This window comes from Oncorhynchus gorbuscha, linkage group LG18 (genome assembly GCF_021184085.1).
Source record: "Oncorhynchus gorbuscha isolate QuinsamMale2020 ecotype Even-year linkage group LG18, OgorEven_v1.0, whole genome shotgun sequence".
In the NCBI taxonomy this organism is placed as follows: Eukaryota; Metazoa; Chordata; class Actinopteri; order Salmoniformes; family Salmonidae; genus Oncorhynchus; species Oncorhynchus gorbuscha.
The window spans coordinates 66,329,187-66,346,997 of NC_060190.1; the positions used below are offsets into that span (position 1 = coordinate 66,329,187).

General features: G+C 44.6%; 1 protein-coding gene across 1 annotated transcript; it reads right to left on the reverse strand.

Annotated features, from left to right (window-relative positions):
* Positions 1-828: 828 nt before the first annotated feature.
* On the reverse strand, positions 829-13,506 carry LOC124004235 (GDH/6PGL endoplasmic bifunctional protein-like). Its single transcript, XM_046313004.1, has 5 exons — positions 13,426-13,506; positions 10,449-11,124; positions 3,074-3,191; positions 2,693-2,962; positions 829-2,298 (listed from the first exon to the last, which is right to left on the reverse strand). Exons 2-5 carry the CDS (start codon positions 11,097-11,099, stop codon positions 950-952), a joined length of 2,388 nt encoding a protein of 795 aa, XP_046168960.1. The 5' UTR covers positions 11,100-11,124; positions 13,426-13,506; the 3' UTR covers positions 829-949.
* Positions 13,507-17,811: the final 4,305 nt, after the last annotated feature.

The window sequence follows — 17,811 nt, forward strand, 5'->3', positions numbered from 1 at the left end:
TAAAAGTATTTGGAAGGTCACATCTTATAAAACCAGTTACAAGCACCATTTCACTTTGTCACATTAAAAGAGGAAGTATTAGGAAATACTGTGCTGGCACCCATTCGAGTCAAAGGACATTTTACATAGATAACAAGTAATACAATTTGATCATCATTTTAGTTTTTTGAATTCACGAGCACTGATTAAAACAAAAGCAGCAATGGATCAGAATGTGCTTTGTGGTAATTTAATGTACTGGACAGTACAGGTTTTGGCCTTTCTAGGGAGTTTTTCCTAGCCACCGTGCTTCTACACCTGCATTGCTTGCTGTTTGGGGTTTTAGGCTGGATTTCTGTACAGCACTTCGAGATATCAGCTGATGTAAGAAGGGCTATATAAATACATTTGATTTGATTTGATTATGCAGTTTGATTTCTTTTGTCATTGAGGCACAAATATAATAAATAATACATGGCTATATAGCCTACATTATCTGTTGATCATTCATTTTTACCTAAATTATTGGCCTTTCACAGTTCAAAATCCCCTTTTAACAATCCTATTCTATGCTGGTTCAGTGGAGAACAGGTATCTTTATGAGAAAATGTACTGTTTTTACAACTATATAAAATATAAAATATAGTTAGTCTTTTAATAATTATTAATTACCTGAACAACAAACTTCCATATCCACTTTGCTTTTTCCTGAGATAAAAAACCTCATACTTCTTTAAAATACACGAGTGCATCACACACACACCACGTTAACCCTACATCTTGTATATTGAAAAATAAAATATATACCACATCTACCTTCAACTTTAAGTAAGGTGCACGGAATCAACAGAACTTTATCAGTACTTTACATTCTTGGTCAAAATACAGCAAAAGAGTAAAACTACAGCAAATCATTAATTTAATCCAAATCATTAATTTAATCCACATAATTTCATTGCTACAGTATCCCCTATCCTAAAAGAGCATCATAGTCTATGTACCATACTAGCCTGCCACTGGTCGGCCGGATCCCAGTGATGGGCCAATGTTTTGGGTTGTCCTTGACTCGACTGAGCTGAGTGACCAGCTCATGTTTGCTCTTACCCATCACCAGCACACCTACTTTCTGGGCCTGGTTGATAGCCTTGAGGGTGAGGCTCATACGCTGGTGAGGCTTGGCTGGGCTCTCGGTGAAGGCTACTAGACTGTTCACACTTGCATCTAGTTTGCTGCCTGGGAACAGAGAGGCAGTGTGGCCGTCGTAGCCCACTCCCAGCAGGACAAAGTGGAAGCTGGAAGCATTAACCAACTGGGTGATGTCGCTCTCATAGAGCAGCGCTCCACTATCCTCCTCCACACACAGCCGCTGGTTCATCTGCACCGGCATGGGGTGGATGTTGAAGTAGGACATCTTCACGTGTTGGAGCAGGTGGTCGTGCAGGGTGCGGAAGTTGGAGTCCAACTCTGTGAGAGGCACACATCGCTCGTCCACCATCCACACGTGGGTGTCCCTCCAGGGGAAGGAGTAGTGGTGACGGGCCAGCCTCTGAAACAGAGCTAGGGGACTGGAGCCCCCGGAGAGGGCGAGGTGGAAGCGTCCGCCCTCCCTTACCGCGTTCTCCGCTGCAACCTGCAGGTCTCCGGCCAGCCGCACGATGAGCTCCTCGGGCCAGGCAGACACCATGTCAGCGCTGCGGTACTTACCCTGCATCACCTGGAAGCTCTCCCTCCCAGATCCGCCCATGTGGTCCTGGGTGACCATGACCAGTGCCTCATTGGCGAAGGTCAACTTCCGTCCCAACAGTTTGAAATCCAGCATGTTGCCATTGTCCGCTCCCCCGGGATACAGGCGGGGAAAGGTGTCGGCCAGGCTCTGCAGGAGAGGTGTCCAGAAACTCCAGGAGGCCAGCAGGTTCTCAGCACTGATAAAGCTGTCCTTCCGGCCTTGGAAGATGTGCAAAATGAGTTCTGCGTAAGCCTCCCTCTCCACCGTTGGTGTCAGCACGTAGTAGTCTGAGATGGGCAAACCTAATACACTGACATCTTTGTGTTCTGTTACCTCCTTCCACTCAGTGTCCATCAGGTCTGGCTTGAACAGGTTCTTACTCACGAGAATGGCTGGGTACTGCAGAGTGCCGTGGCCAAAGTAGAACACAATCTGCTTGGGCTTGCAGTGGACGCTGCTGTGGCTCTGGATACAGAAGATGTCATTCTTGAACAGAATGCGAGCGTAGCCTACGCGCTCATCCAGCATCTTCCCTGAGGTCAGAATGACTGGCATGCCCTCGTACTGGGCTAGGTCAATGTGCACCATTATACCTGAAATAGAAAAAAACTGTTTTATCACTGAAATAAATAAAAAATAATAACCTATGTATCACATGTAGGGCCCTGTGATTTGGACTATCATGTCACATGACTGAGACTTTAACCTTTATTTTAAGCCTTTTCAAGAAATCAGAATTACACCAAAAATGAAAGCATTTGTCTGAGGATGGTGCTGGAACATCTGACATAAAAAGAAAGGGGGATAGTTTGATGAAAAAGCTTTAAATAAAAGGTTAACAACCAGATCATGTAACATGATTGCCCAAAACACATGGCCCTAATCATATGTTATTACTGTATGACAAAACATTTCTCCTTTAATAAGCCTTTAATGCACAGGCTGAATAGAAGAACTCCTACAGACAAACGTTCTCATGACACTTACCTGCAAAGGTGGGGGTGAGGCTGAAGTGTTCCCTTGTTTTGCTCAGTTCTTCCTGTAACTCTGCATTGTAGGCCTGGTACTGACCAATGGCAGCACAGTTCTTGTCCAGGCGCTGCAAGGCACTGAAGATCTTCAGCTTGTTCTTGAGGACTTCCTTAGTGTTGCTCAGGTTGGATGGGAGCTCCATGGTCAGAAGGGTCATGACCTCAGTCAGGTGGTTCTGTATCACGTCCCTGATCACGCCATACTGTTCATAGAAGGAGATGCGACCTGTGACAAAGGGAGAATAAATCAAACAACCAAAAACTCCCTGACAGGTAATGTTACTATCTCCATCACATATTTTATAGAGGGGGTTAATACACTTTAACTATACAGTACCTTTGGCATCCAGGGTCTCCTTCAGTACAATCTCAACTCTCTCAATGTGGTGCTTGTTCCAGATAAGATCCAGATGCTTGCTGTTCTCCCTTCTGAATGGCAAAATCTTAGAGACAACCTTTTGAGAATAAGAAACAAACATTAGAATTAAAACCAGTTGAGTTGACAGTCGTTTTGCACTGCTTCGCTAAGGTTGTAGTCATCAATCTTGCAAAAGGGCAGAATTGTATCAATGTAGTAGTGTCCCCCCTATGACCTTGGCTTTCACCTCTAATTGTTTATTTATGTCTGAGCAAGAAAAAAAACTTTTCAACCCATATTATCTAGTAGGCAATATAAGTATAATAAAACATTTACAAATATAATATGATAAGAAGACAAAATTATCTCAATGAAGCCTTTTCATATTTTATAATGTCCATACAGTATAAAGTTAGAATCTGTTTCTAACTATCTACCCAAAATATTTCACCTTCTTTATTACTTTACCAAACATATAGTTAGTGATGTTCACAAATTTTACAGATTATGGACTGTCTAAATCATCCCCATCCCTAAAGATTGGAAAGCTGCCACGGTCATCCCCCTCTTCAAAGGGGGTGACACCCTAGACCCAAACTGTTACAGACCTATAGCCATCCTGCCCTACCTATCTAAAGTCTTTGAAAGCCAAGTTAATAAACAGATCACTGACCATTTTGAATCCCACCGTACCTTCTGCGCTGTGCAATCCGGCTTCCGAGCCGGTCACGGGTGCACCTCAGCCACGCTCAAGGTACTAAACGATATCATAACCGCAATCGATGAAAGACAGTACTGTGCAGCCGTCTTAATCGACCTGGCCAAGGCTTTCGACTCTGTCAATCACTGTATTCTTATTGGCAGACTCAATAGCCTTGGTTTTTCTAATGACTGCCTCGCCTGGTTCACCAACTACTTTGCAGACAGAGTTCAGTGTGTCAAATCGGAGGGCATGTTGTCCGGACCTCTGGAAGTCTCTATGGGGGTACCACAGGGTTCAATTCTCGGGCCGACTCCTTTCACTGTATAACTTTTATTTCCCTCACCAACTTTAAACATCAACTATCTGAGCAGCTAACTGATCGCTGCAGCTGTACATAGTGTCATGTTTGTCAATTATTATCATGTCTTGTCCCTGTGCTCCCCATTCTATTCGTTTCCCTCTGCTGGTCTTATTAGGTTCTTTCCCTCTTTCTATCCCTCTCTCTCCCCCTCCCTCTCTCACTCTCTCGCTCTCTCTTCTCTCTATCGTTCCGTTCCTGCTCCCAGCTGTTCCTATTCCCCTAATCAATCATTTAGTCTTCCCACACCTGTTCCCGATCCTTTCCCCTGATTAGAGTCCCTATTTCTTCCTTTGTGTTCCGTTCCTGTCCTGTCGGTTCCTTGTTTAGAATTCACCGTGCTGTGATTGTGTATCGCCCTGTCGTGTCGTGTTTTCCTCAGATGCTGCGTGGTGAGCAGGTGTCTGAGTCTGTCTGGTTCGAGTGCCTTCCCGAGGCAACCTGCTGTTCACCTGCTGTTCAAGATCGAGTCTCCAGTTAGTCCTCGTCATTTCGAGTGAAAGTTGTGTTTTTTGTTTGTATTCACTTTACTGGATTAAAGACTCTGTTTTCGCCAAGTCGCTTTTGGGTCCTCTTTCACCAGCATGACAGAAGGAACCGACCAAGGAATGGACCCAGCGACTTCAGACGCTCGTTACACTGCCGTCGAGATCCAAGGAGCCATGCTCGGCAGACACGAGCAGGAATTGTCTGCTGCTCGCCATGCCGTGGAGAACCTGGCCGCTCAGGTTTCCGACCTCTCTGGACAGTTCCAGAGTCTACGTCTCGTGCCACCTGTTACTTCCTGGCCTGTCGAGCCTCCAGAACCTAGGGTTAATAACCCACCTTGCTACTCCGGGCAGCCCACTGAGTGCCGCTCCTTTCTCACGCAGTGTGAGATTGTGTTCTCTCTCCAACCCAACACATACTCTAGAGAGAGAGCTCGGGTTGCTTACGTCATTTCACTCCTTACTGGCCGGGCTCGAGAATGGGGCACAGCTATCTGGGAGGCAAGGGCTGATTGCTCTAACAGGTTCCAGAACTTTAAAGAGGAGATGATTCGGGTTTTTGACCGTTCAGTTTTTGGTAGGGAGGCTTCTAGGGCCCTGGCTTCCTTATGCCAAGGTGAACGGTCCATAACGGATTATTCTATTGAGTTTCGCACTCTTGCTGCCTCTAGTGAGTGGAACGAGCCGGCGCTGCTCGCTCGTTTTCTGGAGGGACTCCACGCAGTGGTTAAGGATGAGATTCTCTCCCGGGAGGTTCCTTCAGATGTGGACTCTTTGATTGCTCTCGCCATCCGCATAGAACGACGGGTAGATCTTCGTCACCGGGCTCGTGGAAGAGAGCTCGCATCAACGGTGTTTCCCTGCTCCGCATCGCAACCATCTCCCTCCTCTGGCTCAGAGTCTGAGCCCATGCAGCTGGGAGGGATTCGCATCTCGACTAAGGAGAGGGAACGGAGGATCACCAACCGCCTGTGCCTCTATTGCGGAGTTGCTGGACATTTTGTTAATTCATGTCCAGTAAAGGCCAGAGCTCATCTGTAAGCGGAGGGCTACAGGTGAGCGCAACTACTCAAGTCTCTCCATCAAGATCCTGTACTACTTTGTCGGTCCATCTACGCTGGACCGGTTCGGGTGCTACATGTAGTGCCTTGATAGACTCTGGGGCTGAGGGTTGTTTCATGGACGAAGCATGGGTTCGGAAACATGACATTCCTTTCAGAGAGTTAGATAAGCCTACGCCCATGTTCGCCTTAGATGGTAGTCATCTTCCCAGTATCAGATTTGAGACACTACCTTTAACCCTCACAGTATCTGGTAACCACAGTGAGACTATTTCTTTTTTGATTTTTCGTTCACCGTTTACACCTGTTGTTTTGGGTCATCCCTGGCTAGTATGTCATAATCCTTCTATTAATTGGTCTAGTAATTCTATCCTATCCTGGAACGTTTCTTGTCATGTGAAGTGTTTAATGTCTGCCATCCCTCCCGTTTCTTCTGTCCCTACTTCTCAGGAGGAACCTGGCGATTTGACAGGAGTGCCGGAGGAATATCATGATCTGCGCACGGTCTTCAGTCGGTCCCGAGCCAACTCCCTTCCTCCTCACCGGTCGTATGATTGTAGTATTGATCTCCTTCCGGGGACCACTCCTTCTCGGGGTAGACTATACTCTCTGTCGGCTCCCGAACGTAAGGCTCTCGAGGATTATTTGTCTGTGTCTCTTGACGCCGGTACCATAGTGCCTTCTTCCTCTCCGGCCGGGGCGGGGTTCTTTTTGTTAAGAAGAAGGACGGTACTCTGCGCCCCTGCGTGGATTATCGAGGGCTGAATGACATAACGGTTAAGAATCGTTATCCGCTTCCCCTTATGTCATCAGCCTTCGAGATTCTGCAGGGAGCCAGGTGCTTTACTAAGTTGGACCTTCGTAACGCTTACCATCTCGTGCGCATCAGAGAGGGGGACGAGTGGAAAACGGCGTTTAACACTCCGTTAGGGCATTTTGAGTACCGGGTTCTGCCGTTTGGTCTCGCCAATGCGCCAGCTGTTTTTCAGGCATTAGTTAATGATGTTCTGAGAGACATGCTGAACATCTTTGTTTTTGTCTATCTTGACGATATCCTGATTTTTTCTCCGTCACTCGAGATTCATGTTCAGCACGTTCGACGTGTCCTACAGCGCCTTTTAGAGAATTGTCTCTACGTAAAGTCTGAGAAGTGCTCTTTTCATGTCTCCTCCGTTACTTTTCTCGGTTCCGTTATTTCCGCTGAAGGCATTCAGATGGATTCCGCTAAGGTCCAAGCTGTCAGTGATTGGCCCGTTCCAAGGTCACGTGTCGAGTTGCAGCGCTTTTTAGGTTTCGCTAATTTCTATCGGCGTTTCATTCGTAATTTCGGTCAAGTTGCTGCCCCTCTCACAGCTCTTACTTCTGTCAAGACGTGTTTTAAGTGGTCCGGTTCCGCCCAGGGAGCTTTTGATCTTCTAAAAAAACGTTTTACGTCCGCTCCTATCCTCGTTACTCCTGACGTCACTAGACAATTCATTGTCGAGGTTGACGCTTCAGAGGTAGGCGTGGGAGCCATTCTATCCCAGCGCTTCCAGTCTGACGATAAGGTTCATCCTTGTGCTTATTTTTCTCATCGCCTGTCGCCATCTGAGCGCAACTATGATGTGGGTAACCGTGAACTGCTCGCCATCCGCTTAGCCCTAGGCGAATGGCGACAGTGGTTGGAGGGGGCGACCGTTCCTTTTGTCGTTTGGACAGACCATAAGAACCTTGAGTACATCCGTTCTGCCAAACGACTTAATGCCCGTCAAGCTCGTTGGGCGTTGTTTTTCGCTCGTTTCGAGTTTGTGATTTCTTACCGTCCGGGTAGCAAGAACACCAAGCCTGATGCCTTATCCCGTCTGTTTAGTTCTTCTGTGGCTTCTACTGATCCCGAGGGGATTCTTCCTTATGGGCGTGTTGTCGGGTTAACAGTCTGGGGAATTGAAAGACAGGTTAAGCAAGCACTCACGCACACTGCGTCGCCGCGCGCTTGTCCTAGTAACCTCCTTTTCGTTCCTGTTTCCACTCGTCTGGCTGTTCTTCAGTGGGCTCACTCTGCCAAGTTAGCTGGTCATCCCGGTGTTCGAGGCACTCTTGCGTCTATTCGCCAGCGCTTTTGGTGGCCGACTCAGGAGCGTGACACGCGCCGTTTCGTGGCTGCTTGTTCGGACTGCGCGCAGACTAAGTCGGGTAACTCTCCTCCTGCCGGTCGTCTCAGACCGCTCCCCATTCCTTCTCGACCATGGTCTCACATCGCCCTAGACTTCATTACCGGTCTGCCTTTGTCTGCGGGGAAGACTGTGATTCTTACGGTTGTCGATAGGTTCTCTAAGGCGGCACATTTCATTCCCCTCGCTAAACTTCCTTCCGCTAAGGAGACGGCACAAATCATTATCGAGAATGTATTCAGAATTCATGGCCTCCCGTTAGACGCCGTTTCAGACAGAGGCCCGCAATTCACGTCACAGTTTTGGAGGGAGTTCTGTCGTTTGATTGGTGCGTCCGTCAGTCTCTCTTCCGGGTTTCATCCCCAGTCTAACGGTCAAGCAGAGAGGGCCAATCAGACGATTGGTCGCATACTACGCAGCCTTTCTTTCAGAAACCCTGCATCTTGGGCAGAACAGCTCCCCTGGGCAGAATACGCTCACAATTCGCTTCCTTCGTCTGCTACCGGGTTATCTCCGTTTCAGAGTAGTCTGGGTTACCAGCCTCCTCTGTTCTCATCCCAGCTTGCCGAGTCCAGCGTTCCCTCCGCTCAAGCGTTTGTCCAACGTTGTGAGCGCACCTGGAGGAGGGTGAGGTCTGCACTTTGCCGTTACAGGGCACAGACTGTGAGAGCCGCCAATAAACGCAGGATTAAGAGTCCAAGGTATTGTTGCGGCCAGAGAGTGTGGCTTTCCACTCGCAACCTTCCTCTTACGACAGCTTCTCGTAAGTTGACTCCGCGGTTCATTGGTCCGTTCCGTGTCTCCCAGGTCGTCAATCCTGTCGCTGTGCGACTGCTTCTTCCGCGACATCTTCGTCGCGTCCATCCTGTCTTCCATGTCTCCTGTGTCAAGCCCTTTCTTCGCACCCCCGTTCGTCTTCCCTCCCCCCTCCCGTCCTTGTCGAGAGCGCACCTATTTACAAGGTACATAAGATCATGGACATGCGTTCTCGGGGACGGGGTCACCAATACTTAGTGGATTGGGAGGGTTACGGTCCTGAGGAGAGGAGTTGGGTTCCGTCTCGGGACGTGCTGGACCGTTCACTCATCGATGATTTCCTCCGTTGCCGCCAGGATTCCTCCTCGAGTGCGCCAGGAGGCGCTCGGTGAGTGGGGGGGTACTGTCATGTTTGTCAATTATTATCATGTCTTGTCCCTGTGCTCCCCATTCTATTCGTTTCCCTCTGCTGGTCTTATTAGGTTCTTTCCCTCTTTCTATCCCTCTCTCTCCCCCTCCCTCTCTCACTTTCTCGCTCTCTCTTCTCTCTATCGTTCCGTTCCTGCTCCCAGCTGTTCCTATTCCCCTAATCAATCATTTAGTCTTCCCACACCTGTTCCCGATCCTTTCCCCTGATTAGAGTCCCTATTTCTTCCTTTGTGTTCCGTTCCTGTCCTGTCGGTTCCTTGTTTAGAATTCACAGTGCTGTGATTGTGTATCGCCCTGTCGTGTCGTGTTTTCCTCAGATGCTGCGTGGTGAGCAGGTGTCTGAGTCTGTCTGGTTCGAGTGCCTTCCCGAGGCAACCTGCTGTTCACCTGCTGTTCAAGATCGAGTCTCCAGTTAGTCCTCGTCATTTCGAGTGAAAGTTGTGTTTTTTTGTTTGTATTCACTTTACTGGATTAAAGACTCTGTTTTCGCCAAGTCGCTTTTGGGTCCTCTTTCACCAGCATGACACATAGTCCATCTGTAAATAGCCCACCCAATCTATCTACAGTATCACCAGTATCTCTACTTGCACATCATCATCTGCTCATTTATCACTCCAGTGTTAATCTGCTAAATTGTAACTATTCGCTCCTATGGCCTATTTATTGCCTACATCCTCATGCCTCATGCACACACTGTATATAGACTTTATTTTTTCTACTGTGTCATTGATTGATGTATTGTGTTATTGGCTTGTTTATTGTTTACTTCATGTGTAACTCTGTGTTGTTGTCTGTGTCACACTGCTTTGCTTTAATTTGGCCAGATTGCAGTTGCAAATGAGAACTTGTTCTCAACTAGCCTACCTGGTTAAATAAAGTTGAAATAAAAAATATATATCTATTTTCAGGCCATTTAAACAGTGTGTGTTCCTCCTATAGACAAAGGGAGAAGGGCTATGTAAAGGGTTCGATTTGGTTGTTCTGAGCATATGCAATGTGTCTGCCTCTGATGTAAAACCATTTTTTGACTTCCACACAAATTACTTATTTTAAGTTTAAGGAAGTGTAGAGCCATGAAAGTTATGTATTTAGATCCACCTCCTCGAGACAAATTCAGCGATTGCTTTGCCATATGTGTGTGCCGTGAAGCAGTCAAGCTGGATAAATGTTTTTCTAAGGACCACCCCCCAGAAGATGTTACATAGTCCTAGGAAGCTCTGGCTCTTCTGAATTATAAAACGGTGGGAAATCAATAAAATAAGTAATGTCAACATAATTCTTTAAAAAGTCATTCTCGTACCCGATTTCAGGACGGTCAGCTTAATTAAACCAAAGACCTGCTTCAAATGTGAAGTATTGTGTTAAAGTGTAACCTACTATGTATGGACTGATCAAGAGGCCTACATCACCTGCTTCCCTAAATAGTGGTCGATCCTGTACATCTCGTTGTCTTTGAGGGAGGCACCCAGTTGAGTGGACAGGAGTTGGGCGCTACTGAAATCATGGCCAAATGGCTTCTCCAGCACCACCCTCAACCACGCCCCGTCAGTCGGCCTGCAGCTGTAGTTGATCTTTTCTGCAATTTCCGCATAAGCGAAGGCTGGCACAGACAGGTAGAACAGCCTGCCGGCCTCCACTATGCCCTCCTGCCTCAGCTGCTCTGTTAGGTGTTTGCCCAGGGCCTGGTAGTCCTCCGAAGTATTCAACTGCCGATACTCAGCCAGCCTCAGGAACTGCTCCTTCACCAGGGCACAGCGCTCCACAGACAACTCCCGAGGACAGACCACTCCCTTCAGCACTTCAAACAGGATCGGCGTGGCCTTATCGTTGGGCGACAGGCCTCCGCCATAAAAGGAGAAGCTGTAGCCGCTACTGACCTGGTTAGCGTACAGATGGAAGAAGCCCTGCCACAGGTACTTCTTAGCCAAGTCACCTGTACCTCCCACTATGACCACTGACACATGACCTAGGCTCTGTGCTCCCTTGGCCTCCTTGGTATAGCCTCTCTGGACACACACAGTGGCCAGAAGCAGCAGTGCTGCCCACACAACCTTCCACATTCTCTGGTCCAACACCGATCAGCACCTACAGGAGAGAGACAGAGCAAGATGAATCAGAGAATTTCAAAAAGGTGATTTACAGACCGGTTGTGGATTGCTAAGTATTTCCACGTTATTAACCCATAATCACAGTGGCTGAATTACCCACTTAAAACACACATTCATTACAGTTGTGGATTGGTTTTCCGCCAATGCAAGCAGGAATTCTGTGAGGCAGCCTAGCCTACTCTTAATAATGTGGCATATTTGGTTTGTGGGTGGAAAGTGTCGGCTCTTAGCTATTCCATGAACTACAACATCACCCCCCAACATAATCTTCTTACATGTCTCTGTTATAGGTTCATCTGTAGGTAAAAGTATTTATTTTTTTGTGTCAAATTGAGGGAACTACTCTGTCAGTAGATAACATGTCAATCCTGTGGTAAATGTTATTCACATTTTCCACATTGATTGTATTCAAGTGGTTGAACCCCGAGGCCTACGTTTTGGGGTGGAAAGTTAGAGACAACTGGACCGCTCAAATTGCAGAGAGAGACAATGGTTTCTAGACTGAGCCCATTGAAAAGAGTGTGGCAAAGTAAACATTTACAAGATTAACAGACGAGGCATCTACCGTAAACAGCTTGCGTAACTTTACTGTAACGTCTGAAATCATAGTCTAGTATTGAAGTTTACACAGCAAACAACAAAAGTCAATGGCGCTGATTTCCTCTGGGAATCAAATACTTTTGGAATGGATGGAAACTTATTAAAACATTTACATTTTTAGCTGACAACAAGTCAAGATTAAGGAGTGGTCCTATCCAAACAACCCAGATCACAGCTCTGACTGCAGGATGTTGATCAATAAACAAGAGGAGTAAAGATGAACATAGGCCAGGTCATTCAGTGTGAACAAATATCAATGGCATTATGTTCTTGAAACTTTGGGTAACCAAAACGTCCTTTACCACACGTAAGACCACACATTGTATAATGATTTCAGTGACAGTGACATAAAGACTTGCTCTGTACTGTCTACACATTGTAAGTTAGTCTAGTGGCAAAGATATAGGAACCATCTCAAAAATCATTTTAGATACCTATCCCATTTGTCTAAATCCCAATCCTCCTGAGAAAATGTCTTTGACCTTTCAGGGAAATAAAAAATTACATGGATACATAGTTGCCCCATTTTTATACAGAACGACTCATTTATGATTATGTGGGATCAACTCAGTCCCAGCAAATAGTGTACAAAATACTATAAATACATATTTTGAGTACCGATTAAGTATTAACTCATGATAAATGCAGAACTAACAAACCATTGAATGAATAACTTCTCAAAGGTTCTATTGTGGGGTAAAAACTAGATAGCCCATAGCAGCCTGACGAATAACAACAGGGCTCACGTTGTTAACCCAGTCTGCCTATGAGGATATCCGAGAATTGCAACACAGTCCTCCAGATGATCAGAAAGGCTGGATGTTGGAAAGTCAAAAATGTACCATCCTGAAATTATACAGTAGCCTACACTCAATAAATGTGGAACTTTGTAGAAACTCATAACACACCCAGTGCAAATGTATTGAGCCTTGAAGCCTTCACTCAACTAAACAACAGAATCAAATGGTTTTAACATCCACCTTCTGCCTAGTGTGTTTATCACATGTACATCCAAATGATATGTTAAACCTTGAAAAATAAGCAATAACAGCTTGCGTTTGGATACTATTTTCTCCTACTATTCATTTCTGACTGAAATGAACTAAATAACCCTGGCTAAAATATGATGTATTTGTCATGAATAGTGTCCTCTCACCTATGGCCCTGCCATCACAATCTATCTATTGAAAGTCAATATATATTAAAAAAACTTTTTTTTTTTTGAGTTCTTAACAGGACAGTTACACCTGCTCGCTGTCTGACTTCAGCCATGCAGTAGATGGATACAATGTTACCCAACAACAGCGTTTCTGTCCATTTACGATCACAATAAAATCATTTTGTATAGCTAATCCATCTCACTCAAACTATTCAAACTAACCTAGTCTGAACATAAAAATAATAAATTAATCCATCTCACTCAAACTATTCAAACTAACCTAGTCTGAACATAAAAATAATAAATTAATCCATCTCACTCAAACTATTCAAACTAACCTAGTCTGAACATAAAAAAATATATAAATTAATCCATCTCACTCAAACTATTCACACTAACCTAGTCTGAACATAAAAAAGAATAAACTAATCCATCTCACTCAAACTATTCAAACTAGCCTAGTCTGAAATAAATAAATATATACAATATATATATATATTCTATGGAAATTAAGTTTACCTTCTCCCTCGACAGTCGAGTTCGATGAAAGATCGCATCCATCGATATTTATGTCAAAAAACACTTCCTAGAGCAGTCACGTGACATCCGAGCGATTGAATAAATTATGCGTTTCACAGATATATGAGCATACCAAATAGCCCGTACATTTCACCAGAGGCGTAATTGTTCAGTCAGTTACATTGGGTCCTGCATTAAACCATTAGGTCAGATGCAAATGCATTGTATTTGTGTTGCTTTAGATTTTTATGAACATGTTACAATAAAAAAAGAGTGCAGTTGTTCACCTGTAACTACACATAAAAAGTTACGGCTGACAGTTTTTGGGAATTGAAAAAGAAAACGAAAGCTGAGCATGGCAGTAGCCTGTCGCCTAGGCTATTTCACTGCGTGTGGCTGAACTGACATCGTCTTGCTAATGCAATATCTCTGACAATCAACATAACATGCTTTCGGCCTTAGAATGTGAAAGAGGTTAATGGAATTCATATCATATACTACAATAGTAGTCAATTATTCAATAACACTGTTTAAAAATCAAACAAATCATGACAAATGTTGACCCTCTAATCTATATTATCCCATTTATTTAAAATCCCAGTTTAGTTCATACCACAGGAGGCTGGTGAAAGGAGGACGGCTCATAATAAATTATGAGCGCGTCCTCCCCTTGTCTTCGGGGCTTCCATCTCTCCATCTCCTAAACACGACTGCCCTCTACTGGTGTACTACTGTTATTTAGAATTTCCAACTGAGGTACTTGTTTGAATGTTGAATGACGAGTGCCATCTTACACCCATAACAGTACTGTACTTTGTAGAGTCACTTTGGAAACACTCTACCCCCTGCCCTTTTCTTTTGTTATAGAATAATATATACAATAAATATAACATAAAATAACAAGATGTCAAAATATGGTAAAATTGCCTGGCCTACATTACATCAATATTATTGGTAAATATTGAGAAACTAACTCAAAATTGCCATACAGTAAATTCAATATTCTTTATGAACTAGTTTTGGCTATGCACCAGAACAAGAATGATACAACAAACAAATAAACATTTACCACCACATATTTTCTTTAACTAGATAATGACTCTTATAAGATATTAAAATAAATTACAGATTTGGTTTTGTATCCTGAAACATTTGGTCAGCTGATCAGCCGTCTCATGCCATCATTCATTGCCTATGGAACCAAGAACAGGTAGAACCAAGAGCTCTTTTGGTCTTTTTTCAATACTTGCAGTCTTTACCACATGACAGATTTAGACTGAAGTCATCTTAAATCAACCTCCCTGCACAAAAACTATCAGATAAGGTCATGCAATGTTCCCTGAAAACACCACATTGACCTTCAACTACACAAAAGCTACTTATAACACTATATTAAATCCTGCCAATACACACACCACACACACACACACACACACACACACACACACACACACACACACACACACACACACACACACACACACACACACACACACACACACACACACACACACACACACACACACACACACACACACACACACACACACACACACACACAGCTTTAGGTCCAGTGGCCATACCCCAGAGCCCTCCCAAGTAGCCTTCCACTGTGAAATGTAAACAGTGCTTCCTGAGTGTGTGTGTGTGTGTGTGTGTGTGTGTGTGTGTGTGTGTGTGTGTGTGTGTGTGTGTGTGTGTGTGTGTGTGTGTGTGTGTGTGTGTGTGTGTGAGAGAGAGAGAGAGAGAGAGAGAGAGAGAGAGAGAGAGAGAGAGAGAGAGAGAGAGAGAGAGAGAATGGGCCCATACAGAGTTTGCTAGCCCAGCTGTCTCTGCCATAACCCAAGACTTGAGAGGCAGCACAAGCGCCGCAAGACACAAGCTGGAGGGCCACTGTATTCTATCACCTCCTCCCCCCAGGCCTTCTACCCAGCCCCTAGCTGCCTTCCTTTCCTTTGTTCAGACTTCAGGGCAGACGTCGTAAAGCTGAGCACACAAACGAACGCATATGAATGTCTGCTCTCATCTTCATCAGGCCCCCTCGGCCAACACACATCACATTTACTACGGCTATTTACCAAATTACATTTCACTTTCGTTTGTCCTCTTACTCCCCCTCTACGTTCCACACAAGCTCTGGGAGCAGGGACTGAACCTAAAAGCACAAACTGCTACTCATCTTTACATGGGGGTGGCTGTGGAAATGTACTGAAACAAAGGACAATTGCAAGATAAGAAAAAGAAGTCTAATTCAATTTGATATAAATTTTATTTGTAAAGTAAATACTGTACAATGTATTTCAAGTTTTTGTGATCTAAAATAAAACACCTGCCCCTTCAATTACTTCAAAACACTCTCCTTTGGATTCACTGTTATTTCATTTATTTTATCATTGCACATGTTACCCTAGACTGACTCTTGATTTTTATTTAATTTAACTAGGCAAGTCAGTTAAGAACAAATTCTTATTTTCAATGATGGCCTAGGAACAGTGGGTTAACTGCCTGTTCAGGGGCAGAAAGACAGTCAGCTGGGGGGTTTGAACTTGCAACCTTCCAGTTACTAGTCCAACGCTCTAACCTCCAGGCTACCCTACCGCCCCATGGTGCTTTGCCTAAACAGTTCCATTAACTCATTCTAGAAGTCTTTCATTCTGCCAACCACCAATCATCTCTGATAGGTACCTCCTCCTATGCTGCAGTGATGCAGATGCTGGCAGTGATGATGACTGTTCAAAGAGTGAAGTCATAGTTAAACTTCTCCCTTGTGTGAGTAATTGTTTGTGTGTTTCAACTGCATACTCACATGTCTTGCATCCATAGAGTGGAAACATGTCCGAACAGGCTCTTTTCTTTGCTTCTGAACACCACCCTTGAAAAAAAGTCCCTTTTAAAACACACACAGACACCGCCCAAATTCCAGTTGTGAGAGGTGCTGAAAAGATTTGGGTTTCAGTGTGATAAACTTAAGAGGACATTGTAAGACAAACAAAGCGCCCTCTCATTCTTAGAGAATACATGGGGTCCTTGTTGACAGGTGTGCAACACCACTCTATAATATAGATGGAAATCTAGAGGTACTTAGCCATGGACCTAGCCCCCATTTGTTTTAAGGAGCAAGTGACTTGCGAAGAAGATTTTCTGTTAACTAGTCCTTTATACGCTTTGTGTGTAGTTTGGTCCTTCAACTTTCGCCCAAACACACACAATCTGTCTTAAGGATTATTTAAGTGATTAACAATGACTGATAGAGGATTCAGCAACCAGAACAAACTCAATAGAAATCACTGACAGAGGCGGTGGCTTAAATTTTACGTTTCATCAAACTGGCAAAGGTTCATCATTGACTAACTATGTGTCTGGGCACCCTAACCGTGAGAACTGTCCAAAACAGTAGACACATTTCATGTGAGCATTATACAAAAACTCCCCGGCCTTCACAATAGTGCTCCACCTCTCTGTTTGCTCAAAGCACGAGAGGTGCAAGAAAAGCTGTGGGTCTGGGTGTGGGAGAGCCTGAATGACATGGCGTTGATACTGCCGCTGTTCGCTGACCCTCGAAATGCAGGCACAGCCCCCAGTGTGAAGTGTCTTTGTGTTGGCAGATCCCAAAGTAGCAGGGAACCAGCAGAGGGGGGAGTACCAGCCGGGGGAGGGGGGAGGGGTTCAACACTCTTCTCTAGCAGGACGCATGCTCCATAGGAAGATTAAGAATACTTTATTATAATAGATCATTTGCATACCTCCCGAGGGCGTTAACCTTTGACACCTCTCTAGCACCACTGACAAACTGACAACAGAAACCGCCTCACTCAATATCGGAACCTTTCAATACACGAAGCAGATCTTGCAGACAGAAGAGTGTAAATAACTAGAAGCCTTTTTATGAATACTCAGATGCAATGTTCTCCATGTGCATTGAATGTCCACATTTTCAAGTTAATCAATATCTTAATTTTTTCCAAATTATTTTGAAGCCTCTCATTGAAACATCCCATATGAAATTACACTTCTTTGAAAGAAAAAAGTGCATGCAGATTTTTTAAAACATGCCATTGACATACACACTGTTTCTCACTTCATAGGCCTCACGGGTGGCGCAGTGGTTAAGGGCCATCTGTTTCCTTATTTTCACCTTACTTAATTTGCAAATAAATTCATTTAAAATCCTACAATGTGATTTTCTGGATTTTTTTTCTCATTTTGTCTGTCATAGTTGAAGTTTACCTATGATGAAAATTACAGGCCTCTCTCATCTTTTTAAGTGGGAGAACTTGCACAATTGGTGGCTGACTAAATACTTTTTTGCCCCACTGTATCTTATTGATTGCTGACCACCCAAGAACATTGTCCATGACTACAACAGAATAATCATATCTCCAGCTT

Excerpts from the sequence above, each read along its gene's own strand:
- LOC124004235 (XM_046313004.1), bottom strand. The coding sequence starts at position 11,099 with ATGTGGAAGGTTGTGTGGGCAGCACTGCTGCTTCTGGCCACTGTGTGT. Across the intron at positions 3,192-10,448 it reads ACCACTATTTAGGGAAGCAG|GTTGTCTCTAAGATTTTGCC; the intron begins GTGATGTAGGCC and ends TATTCTCAAAAG. Across the intron at positions 2,299-2,692 it reads CCTCACCCCCACCTTTGCAG|GTATAATGGTGCACATTGAC; the intron begins GTAAGTGTCATG and ends TTTCTATTTCAG.